At 37.8% G+C, this 11708-nt stretch overlaps 1 protein-coding gene across 1 annotated transcript; it reads right to left on the bottom strand.

Moving 5' to 3' along the window:
• Window positions 1–3676: 3676 nt before the first annotated feature.
• Window positions 3677–10291, bottom strand: LOC120155970. Its single transcript, XM_039167417.1, has 2 exons — window positions 10225–10291; window positions 3677–4161 (listed from the first exon to the last, which is right to left on the bottom strand). Exons 1-2 carry the CDS (start codon window positions 10289–10291, stop codon window positions 3677–3679), a joined length of 552 nt encoding a protein of 183 aa, XP_039023348.1.
• Window positions 10292–11708: the final 1417 nt, after the last annotated feature.

Raw genomic sequence — 11708 nt, 5'->3', positions numbered from 1 at the left:
CTCTATCAGAAACTATCTAGACAGGTACTCCATGTAATCGTACAATCACTTTGATATATAAATCAACATACTTATCCATCGAGTAATCTGATCGAATTGGAATAAAGTGTGTTATTTTTGTCAATTTATCCACAATCACCCAAATCAAATATTTCTAACTAGGTGTCAAAGGTAAACCTGTTATGAAATCCATAGTAACTCCTTCCCATTACCACTAAGGAATGGAAAAAAGGTTGCAGCAAACTGGATGGCACCTGGTGCTCTACTTTCACTTGATGTCAGGTCAATCATTTAGATACAAATTTAGTTATACCCCTTTTCATACATGTCCACCAATATATGCTCTTTAAGTTTTGATATATTTTATTTCCCCTTGGATGTATTCTCAAATGACTATAATGAGCTTAAAAGAGAAGATCTTTCTTAAAATATTCATCATCAGGTATGCAAATTTTCCCCCGATAATATAAACACCCGTCAGATTTAACTTTAAAGTCTATAGTTTTGCCTTTATTCACTTGTTCAATCTTTTCTGAACATTTTTCATCTTTACTTTGAAGATCTTTTATCTGATCTAACAATGCAGGCCTCAACCTTACTTCTACAACAAGACAATCATCTATTTTCATAGATAATCGAGCATCCAAAGCTCTTAAAGCAGAGAATATCTTTCAGCTAAGTGTATCAACTACCATATTAGCCCTCCCACGATGATAGTCAATGACCACATCGTAGTATTTAAAAAGCTCGATCCATTTCCTTTATCTCAGATTTAATTTTTTCTGAGTTAACAGATACTTTAAACTTTTATGATCCGTATAGATGTAACATCGCTCACCATATAGGTAATAACGCCATATTTTTAAAGCAAAAACAATAGATGTTAACTCCAAATCATGAGTCGGATAATTTCTCTCATGTTTCTTAAACTGTCTCAAAATATAGGCCACAACCTTGCCTTCTTGCATAAGCACACACCCCAAGCTATTATGAGATGCATCACTATAATTAACATAGTCTTTACCAAATTCTAGTCGCACTAGAACTGGTGCCTCTGTCAGAAGTTTCTTAAGCATAACAAAGCTTTCTTGGTACTTTATTGTCCATACAAATGGCACATATCTTCTGAGCAATTCGGTGAGGAGAGAATAAATTATCTATAAATTCTTCACGAATCTCCGATAATAGCATCTAATCCCAAGAAACTTCGAACTTCATAGACATTTTTTTTAGTTTTCCACTCCATTATTGTTTGTACTTTCTTGGGTTCAACTATTACATCCGAATCTAGTTCGACTCAAATATCCATGGATTAAAATGTTACACGAGACTACCAAAATAGTAACCTAAAAATTTTCTTTAAAAACTATTTATAATCACTAAAAATAAACCATCCATAGAAATAAAATTAAAACAAGATAATATGGGTTTACAAAATGATGAGGAGCTCCCAAATTATATCTCAAAATAATATAATACCAAATACAAATTAGAGTTACAACTAAATACACATAAGGGTCTATATATAGTACATGCCCTCTAAAGATGACTCAAGATATACTATGAAAGTCTCTGAAAATATGGTCTATTGCACTAGAATATCTGGTGATGATAACTCCCCAAGAACTGCTCCTAAGAACCTGCGCACAGAAACACATTCTGAACTTTGAGTTTACGAGCTCAGTGCCTCACTAAAAACTATACTATACTACATAGTTTCACTAAATGAAATGGAAAGTGGCATAGGTATGAGTATACAACTATCAATCTACTAATTTGTGGCTGACATCATGGTACGACTGAGGGATTTTGCATCTCGGAGCTCACGCACCCCTCTAAGACTACCAATGTACCCTCGGGCACACCTAGGGTGAGTTATGGAATTCTTCATCGAAAACCTATACCCACCAACTTACTCCGTCGAGTCTTGGGGTAACTGTGCCCTGTTAGCCACTAAAATGAATGGCACTGACTTCGATCCACTGACTGTAGTATTCTTCCAGAATGAACTCAGGTGTCTAGGCTATTTCCCGAGCATCAAACAAGGCCAGTTTTATGTCAACCTAGTTGTCAACGTTTCCAATATTATGATATTATTTGATGTTATTGCTTGAAATCTTATTTACTTTTATTCGAGTGTTTTTGAGGTACCCCTGATCTGATTTAATATCCCTTGAATTATTTATCTAAAACTATCCATCAGTACCAATACATATCCCTTAATATCGATACTAAACCATTGGTATCGATACCCGCCTGCTGGTATCGATATACTGCTGACTGATTTGGTTCTTTGAATAAGATAGTATCGATACTCTTGGAGGAGTATTGATACTGTGTCCATGGGTATCAATATGGGACTGAGTACCGAAACCAAATTTATGTTCTACATTTCTAAAAAATAATCCCGGTATCGATACTCCCATAGGGGTATCGATACCCCTGCCTTAGTATCGATACTCTATGTGAGTTTCGGTACAAAAATTGTATTATGTTTAATTGGTCTCGATACCACCCAACTAGTATCAAAACTGGGACCCTAGTTTCGATACTCTAAGAATGAGTATTGATACTTACCTTTTAAAATTCCCCAATTTTAAGCTTGATTGAAGAACAATATTGATATTGTTCATACAGTATGGATACCCCTATTACGAAAGGATCTATTTTAGCTCAAAATATCCTATCTTTCTACCCAAAAACCCCTATTGAGGTCCCCAACTGATGTTTAAGTGTTTTATGTGATATTAAGGGTCATCAATAGGTCTAAAAACATGTTGAAACACCCAAATTATGCATCTACAATGGAAATGCTTCAAGCTCATGCAATCTACTACATTTCATCTAAATGACTTACACATGGTAAAGTTGAGTTAAAAGTGAGTTACCTAAGTGTCCTTGATGCTGGAAAGGGGAAATGGTTCAACCCAAGTTTAGCTTTTCTTTCCCCTAGTTTTTGAGCTTTCTCCAACCTTTTTCTCTATTCAGAAACAAATGCATGGGTTACCATATGATTTTTGGGGTTTATAAAGGTTGAAAAACACTTCTAAAGGTGTAAGCTTCTTCAAAAAAAAACTGGAACTCAAGGGTTCTCTAAACGCTCCTAAAACCCATTTCCAAAACCTTGGTCAAACCTTGTGTTTGGGAGCTTAAAATGTAACTAGGAATGTGGAGATGTTGATTCTTACCTTATCCGAATCTTGAAACACTTAGAAATCTATAAAATTTTTATCTTTTGGAATTAGTGTGAAGAATGAGATGAAGAGAAGAGAAGAGAAGAAAATAAGAGTTAGTGAGCAAGTGAGGATGGGGGTTTCAGAAGTGATATCACATTCTTTTATTGATTTTCAGCTTTAATTTTAAACCATGGTATAATTACACTTCTAGTTCTCCAGATTTTTGTTGAAAGTTAAAAATGCCTCTTTTTCCCCTTGTTGGGCTTAACTCAAGCCCAACTTTCCTTCAATTTGGGTCAAGGCTTATTCCATGCTAAGAATTAATCCAAGGCCCATCTTAGGTTAGCATAAAATTACTAACCTAAAATCTGGGGCGTTACAACTCTCCCCTCCTAATAAAAAATTCAACATCGAAATTTACCTAGATATAAGAAGTGAAGGTACTAAAACCGCATGCCCTCCTCTTATTCCCAGTTTACCTCCTCGATGCCATGGTTCCTCTATAGCACCTTTATCAAATGAATCCACTTGGTCCTTAACTCTTTTACTTCGCTTGACAAGATTCTAACTGGTTCCTTTGAATAGGTCATATATGAACTGACCTCTATCTTCTCTAAGGGTATGACGTTTGATTGATCCAAGTCATAATTTTTGAGCATAGATATATGGAACACATTCTGGATGCATTCCAACTCTGGTGGTAAGGCTAACTTGTAAGCCACCGGTCTAACTCTATCAAGTACCTCATGAGGTCCTATAAAGCGCGGGGTTAACTTTCCCTTGTGCCCAAAGCGGAGCACTCTTTTCCAAGGGGAAACCTTGAGGAACATATTATCCCCAACTGCGAACTCAATGTCTTCACGCTTTAAGTATATGTATGACATTTTCCTGTCTGAAGCTTCTCTTAACAGATTCTGGATCAACTGAACTTTCTTCTTTATCTCTTTGATCAAATATAGGACCACTTTCTTACCCTCACTAAGCTCTGTCCATCATAGAAAAGTACTACACTTGTGCCCACACAAGGCCTCATACGGAGCCATATGGATGCTTGACTAAAAGATGTTGTTGTAGGAAAACTCCACTAACAGAAAGTGGTCCTCCCAACTACCCTACAGATCAATGATAGTACACATGAGCACGTCCTTAAGGATATGGATAACTCGCTCTTACTGACCATGTTTTTGAGGATGAAATATTGTGTTGAAGTGTAGTTTGGTGCCTAAGGACTTATAGAGGGTTTTCCATAAGCAAGAAGTGAATCGAGGATCTTTGTCTGATATGATAGAGGTCAATACACCCTGCAACCTAACTATCTCATGGATATACAACTGAGGTAAACTCTCAAGGGTATAGTTCATTCTAACTGAAAGGAAGTGATTTGGTTAGACAATCCAGTATGACCCAAATTACATCGTGTCTCTGTCTGGTCATTGGTAACCCGGTCATAAAGTTCATGGTCACCCTATCCCATTTCCATTGAGGAATCTGAATGGGCTATAACAAAATTGAAAGAACTTGGTGTTCCGTCGTAACATGTTGACACACTAGACATCTAGTGATGAATTCTGACATTTTCCTTTTCATACACGACCAAAAGAATAATGGGCGAAGCTACCGATATATCTTGTTACTTTATGGGTGTACTGAGAGTGGACTGTAATGCTCTTCATGGAGAATATTATTGTGCAACTGAGAGTCCATGGGTACGTACAAATGACCCATGAAATACAATACATTTCTATTGTGAAACTTGAAATGACCTTTTCAATATGAGTTCTCAACCAGTCATCCGAACTCTGCAGTCCCTTGGTTTCATCTACTAATTCTGGTTCAAATCATAACTCGACTAACAACCCACCACCGCTAGATAAAATAAACCATGCTAGAAGGGCCCACAACTCTGTTATCGACTTCCTACTCAAGGTGTATGTTACAACATTAGGCTTTCCTGGGTGGTAGTCTATCATATAGTCGTAATCATTACGTAATTCGACCAATCTATGATGTCTGAGGTTTAACTCTTTTTGAGTGAGAAGATACTTCAGGATTTTATGTTCGGTGAAGATATGACACCTCTAACCAAAGAGGTAGTGTCACGAAATCTTTAAGGCGAACTCAATGACTGCTAGTTCCAAGTCATGGGTGGGATAGTCAAACTTATGAGGTTTAAGATGTCAGGATGCATAAGCAACAACTTTACCCTTATGTATAAAAATACATCCAAGACAATTAAACAAAACATCACTAAAAACCATAAAGTCCTTACCCGACTTGGTTGGGTTAATACTAGGTCTTAGGTCAATATGACCTTCAAATGCTCGAAACTTTCTTGTCGTTTCTTATTCTAAACGAAGCAGACTCCTTTCTGAAATAGTTTGGTCAATAGGGTGGCTATCATCGAGAAACCCTGAATGAATCAATAATAGTACCCAATTAAACCAAAAAAACTGCACACATCTGACACATTCTTAGGTAGCTCCCACTCTACTATGGGTCAAATTTTTCGAGGGTATACTCTGAGGATATCTATTGATACGATATGACCCATGAAGGAAACCTATAATAGCCAAAATTCACACTTCTCGAACTTGGTACACATTTGCCTATTTCTAAGCGTCTGGAAAACAACACGGAGACACTGATCATACTTGTCCTCTGATCGGGAGTACACTAGGATGTTATCTATAAATATCACCATAAACTTATTCAAGTATGGTCAGAAGACTCGGTTTATTAGGTTTATGAATGTTGTCGGGGCATTGGTGAGTCCTAATGGCATTACCAAGAACTCATAATGACCGTACCTTTTCTTGAAAGTTGTTTTTGCCATATCTGTATCTTTTACTTTTAGCTGATAACAACCTAACCACATATCAATCTTGGAAAAGACCCATGCTCCTCTCCGCTGGTCGAAGAGATAGTCTATCCTAGAGAATGAGTAATTGTTTTTGATGGCTAAATTATTCAATTACATGTAGTCGATGCACTGCCTGATCCACCCATTCTTCTTATTAATTAACAAGACCAACGCTCCCCAAGGAGAGATGATCACTCAGATGAAGCCCTTCTCTAACAACTCCTGAATATGAGCCTTTAACTCTTTTAGCTCTGTCAGTACCATGCGATAGGCAACAATGGACACCTGAGTTGAACCCCACATTACTTCAATGCCAGACTCTAACTCACACTCGGGTGATAGACATAGTAATTCTTCTAGGAACACATCGAGAAAAGCTCGCATTATGTGGATATCCTCGAGTGTGGGGGTTGAAATTCAGGTGTCGACCACATGAGCTTTCAAAATCGATATTATCTTTGTCTGAAGGGATCTCTCGTTTGTTATTACTAACTTGGTCTCATCGACTGTTCTAAGTTTAAACTGCCTGGTTTTGTACCTTAAACTAGCATCATGCTTGGTTAGCCAATCCATCCCCAAAATCATGTCAAAATCTCTAAAGGGTAACTCCATTAAATATGCGAGGAAGGTCTGATCCTGAATCCTCACTAGGCACCACCTGAAGAATTTGTCGCCAAGAATGTCTAAACGTAGGGGGCTTGAGACTCGAACACCTCCCCCCAGATCCCCTGCTAGAATTTATGTTTCTTGAACTAGGTCGGAGTAGATGTAAGAGTGGATGGAATCGGGTCTATCAAAGTGGTGACTGGTAAAGAAAAGGCTGTAAAGGTACCTGATATAACATATGTCGCGTCGACCTCCTCTCAGGCTCACACCGCACATTGTCTAGAGGTCACTCTCGGCTCTACACTAGTCACTAATATAATCGTCCCAAGGCTCTATTGTCTAGACATAGTGCTATCACTCCTAGATGGACCTCGGCCTCTATGTATTGATGGCGTCGAGCGTTGAGTCATCACTGATGTTGCACCCTGAGCTCCTAGATAGTCTCTAGCAAAATGATCCTTGAAGCCGCAAATGTAGCAATCTCTGAATCCCAACTGGCATGTCCCTAAATGTCTCTTCTTGCATAAAGTACATGTGGTATTGGTATACCTTCTAGACTGCTCACTGGAAACACTCCTCGAAGTTATGTTTAATGGTCTTCTCCTCGAGTCGGATCTACCTCTACAACTTAAACTATGCTTGGTCTTCCTTGACTGAGATACTAGAGGCCTCGAAGAACCCTGATTATTCTTGGCCAGAGTTTGACAATGTCTCACTGACTCAGTGGCTCTTCCAAACGATCTTGTCGTCTCACTGAACTATCTAGCCTATCACTCCAAAGACCTCTTAATCGTCTTTACCTGGTGGGTCAGCTGAGCTAAGACCCTGGGAGGATCAGCTGTAAGGTAGGTCAATAATTTACAACAAAAGCCTTCTCTGAACCGATAATAGCAATGTTCCTCAGTCGGTATCAACTCTGCCACATATTTACTAAGCTTGAGAAACTCTCACTCATACTCCAACACTAAGCGATCATCCTAACTCAAGTACAAGAACTGATCCATCAGATCATTAGTGTGGATTTACCCAATGTACTTCTTTCTGAACTCAGTGAGAAACTGCTCCTAAGTCAGCCTCTTTGGCTCTATCTCTACCTCTAAAGTTTCCTACCAATCTATTATGTCTCCCTTAAATAGGGATGTGACACACTTTAGGTTACCCATTGGGGTAAGATGCAACTGTCTAAGGGTGCAGAGCGTCTAGCTGAACCACTGGTCTTCTACTATCTGATCCTCCTCCTCTAAACCAAATAACTGAGTTGTCTTATATCTATGGAGTTGCTCTACTGGGACACATGAGGAATATGCACTAGCTGAGTTCGAGGTATTGGTGAGGGAGGTGGTACAACTAAAGAACTCAGGAGAGACTTAGCTCTCTGTCTAAGTACAAAGGTGACGTCCCTAAAAAAGGTCACCTCCTCAACCATTTATTAGGCCTTATGCTGAGAGATATCTAGGATGAACTCATCACCTGCATCTAATGCTATTGAGGCATGACTCTCATCTCTGACGTCCTGACTATGGGCTGGATCGTCTGCCATGGGTTCTTTATGAAATTAGAAAGTGAAAAGGGGTAATTATTGTCATTCCAGTTGTTATAGTACTCTTGACTCCCTAAAAGCATGTACATATATAGATAATGACTGACTCTACAACTAAAAATAGATGCCCTGATACCACTAATTGTAACACCCTAATCCAGTTCGACCCAAAAATCCATGGATTACAATGTTATACGGATCTACCGAAATAGTAACCTAAAAATTTTCTTTACAAACTATTTATAATCACATGAAAATAAACCATCCATAGAAATAAAATTAAAAGAAGATAATATGGGTTTGCAAAATGATGAGGAGCTACCAAATTATATCTATAAATAATACAGTTCCAAATACAAATCAAATTTACAACTGAATATACATAAGGGTCCATATATATTACATGCCATCTAAATATTACTCAAGATGTACTTTGAAAGTCTCTAAAAATCTATTATGTTGCACTAGAATATATGGTGATGATAACTCCCCACGAACTGCTCCTAAGAACCTGCACATGAAAACATATTCCGAACGTTGAGCTTACAAGCTCAGTGCCTCACTAAAAACTATACTATGCTATATGCATTCACTAAATTAAATGGCAAGTGGCATAGGTCTGAGCATAAAATTACTGAACTACTAATATATGGCTGGTATCATGGTGCAGTTGAGGGATTCTGCATATCATGGCTCACGCTCTAGCACTACCGATGTACCGTCAGGCACATCTAGGGTGAGATCTAGAATTCTTAATCGGAAACGCACCCCTGTTAACTTAATCCATCATGTCTAGGGGAATCTGTGCCTATTTGGCCACTGAAGTGCATGACACTAACTTTGATCCACTGACTGTCTTATTCTGCCAGAACGAACTTGGGTGTCATGCATATTTCTCGAGCATCAAACAATGCTAGCTTTATGTCAACCTAACTGTCATTGTTTCTACCGTTCTGATATTATTTACTGTTATCGTTTGAAGTCTTATTTAATACTATTCGAGTGTGTTTTGGGTACCTATGGTATGATCTAATATCCCTTGAATTATTTATCTAAAAATATCTATAAATACTGATACGAGTCTCTTAGTATATATAATAAACCATTGGTATCGATACTCACATGCCCTTATCGATACCCTACTAATTTATTAGGTTCTTTGAATAAGATAGTATCGATACTCAGGCTATGGGTATCAATACTGGACTGAGTACCAATACCAAATTTAGGTTCGATGTTTCTGAAAAATAATATCGGTATTAATACTCTCTTTAGAGTATTGATACCTATGCCTTGGTATCGATATCTTATGTGAGTATCAGTACAAAAATTTTGTTATGTTCAATTGGTCTCGATACCAACTAGCCAGTATCAAAACCGGTACTACTCTAAGAATGAGTATCGATCCTCCCCTTTAAAAATTGTCACATTTTAAGCTTAACTGAAGAATAGTATTGACATTGTTCATACAGTATCGATACCCTGCTACGAAAGGCTCTGTTTTGCTTGAAAGATCCTATCATTCTACCCCCAAAACCCTAGTGAGGTCCCTAACTGATATTTAAGTGTTTTATGTAATATTAGGGGGTTAAAAATAGGTTTGAAAACATGTTGAAACACCCAAATCATGCATCTACCATGGAAATGCTTTAAGCTCATGCAACCTACTACATTTTATATAAATAACTTACACATGGTAAAATTAAGTTAGAAGTGTGTAACACCCCAAATTAGCGATAAAATTATGAGTTTTTGAAACTTATGGATAGTTTTATTAAGTATAGGAAATTTGGGGACCTAGTCCTAAATTTCCCCATTTTTTATTAATTTTGGAACATAAACCCCCTCATCTGATCGCCTTCTCCAGTTAAAACAAAAACCCCCAAAATTATCTCCCCCACCGACCCTCTTTGTCACTCGATTTCACCGCCGTCCTACCACTGTTCGTCTCTTCAACGCTACCAATAGACTCACCGTCTAACAGAGAACAAAACCCGACCCTTAGCCCACTGTGAATCACCGCCATTCACTGTGAAACTTACCGGGAAGTTTCATCGAAAACCATCTGTCGCCGAGTGTATCTTCACCAATTATGGATGCGTCCGACATTGTTTTGCCTCACCGCCGCTTCTACTGCACTCACCGTCGCCTTACACTCAAAACCCAACCGATTTTATTTGGTGTTAACTAGGTGTCGTCGATCGCCGTCGTGTGTAACTTACCAATCAGTTTTGAGTTTTTTGGTATGGTTTGATGGTGATTTTGGATTAGAATTGTTTGTAATTATGGCCACGGTGGTGTTGGGAGTGATCGGCCAGTGAGAATGGCCCCTATCACCACCGTACGCGCCGCAACGCGCTGGTAGTGCGCATGATGGTCTTTGACCGGTCCGGGAAATTTCTAGACCTGGTTCAGGAAGATCCAACCTGCCTACCCAACCCGTCTACCTGGCCCATTGACTTTCCCAACCCATTGACTTTGGTTAGAGTTGACCGTTAACCAATTAGACCGTTGACTTTGATCGGTGTGACCCTTGATCGTTAAATTTGATTGAAAAAGTATATCGTTGATAGGTGGATCGGATCTGCCTGAACTAGGTCCAGAAATTTGATTGAAAAAGTATACCGTTGATCGATATGGCACAGAAATCAAGGTAATACTCTACTAGCCTTTGTATACTTTTTGAAAACCATTGACAATTGGTACATGCATGAATGGATAAAATTGGTCCATAAATGTAGTTAATTATTATTGGACTCAAATTAAATTTGGAATAAATATGGAGCATTTTAAAAGCCTCAGACAACTCGAAAAAGAATTTGGTAGATTGATAGAAAACAAATTTCAATTCAATGAATAAATCATTAAATCGATTAATCTCAGAACACATAAATTCTGATTAATATCGATAAAGATTAAATGATGGAAATATTTGGACAATAAATTACCAATAATAGCTCTATGTGATAAATTTACTAAAATGCCCTTCTACTGAAAAAAGAACAAGATTTCCCCTAGTGGTGAAATTAACCTCCAGTGATTAAATGAACAAAGTACTCTGAACTATAAAGGAACTAGAATACTTTCGAGCTTAAGTTATTCGAAGTAATTCCACTGACATAATTGGCTGAAATAATGATAATACCCTTAAAGTGTAATATGATTCGAAGCACGTCCCAGCCCTGGAATAACTAATACCTAAGCTCTAAAATGAACAAATCAAGCTCATATACCAATATGATTATATTATATAACCAAGTTAAACGGAATGAAAGTCTAGTATGTATTCAAATTTTGGAAATGATATAATTACTCTGGAAACGCTGATTAACTTACATGATGTATCATCCCTAAGATATTCAGTAATGATTTTGAAGATGATTTATGGACAAGAGTTGTTAGTATTAAAGAGTGACTACCCTAGAAGTGCAATGAATTGGTCGGTTGATATGCATTAGTGATGGGAGTTGTTCAGATTGAGTTAACTCGATATTCCGATAGATTGACACAAATATTAAATGACATG

The sequence above is a fragment of the Hibiscus syriacus genome, unplaced genomic scaffold (genome assembly GCF_006381635.1).
Source record: "Hibiscus syriacus cultivar Baekdansim isolate YM2019G1 unplaced genomic scaffold, ASM638163v2 tig00111210_pilon, whole genome shotgun sequence".
Taxonomy (NCBI): Eukaryota; Viridiplantae; Streptophyta; class Magnoliopsida; order Malvales; family Malvaceae; genus Hibiscus; species Hibiscus syriacus.
The sequence above is the reverse complement of the archived record's forward strand: the minus strand, read 5'-3'. Positions and strand labels throughout refer to the sequence as shown.

Excerpts from the sequence above, each read along its gene's own strand:
- LOC120155970 (XM_039167417.1), bottom strand. The coding sequence starts at position 10,291 with ATGTCGGACGCATCCATAATTGGTGAAGATACACTCGGCGACAGATGG. Across the intron at positions 4,162-10,224 it reads GTTTTCGATGAAACTTCCCG|AGCTTAGTGAGGGTAAGAAA; the intron begins GTAAGTTTCACA and ends TATGATGGACAG.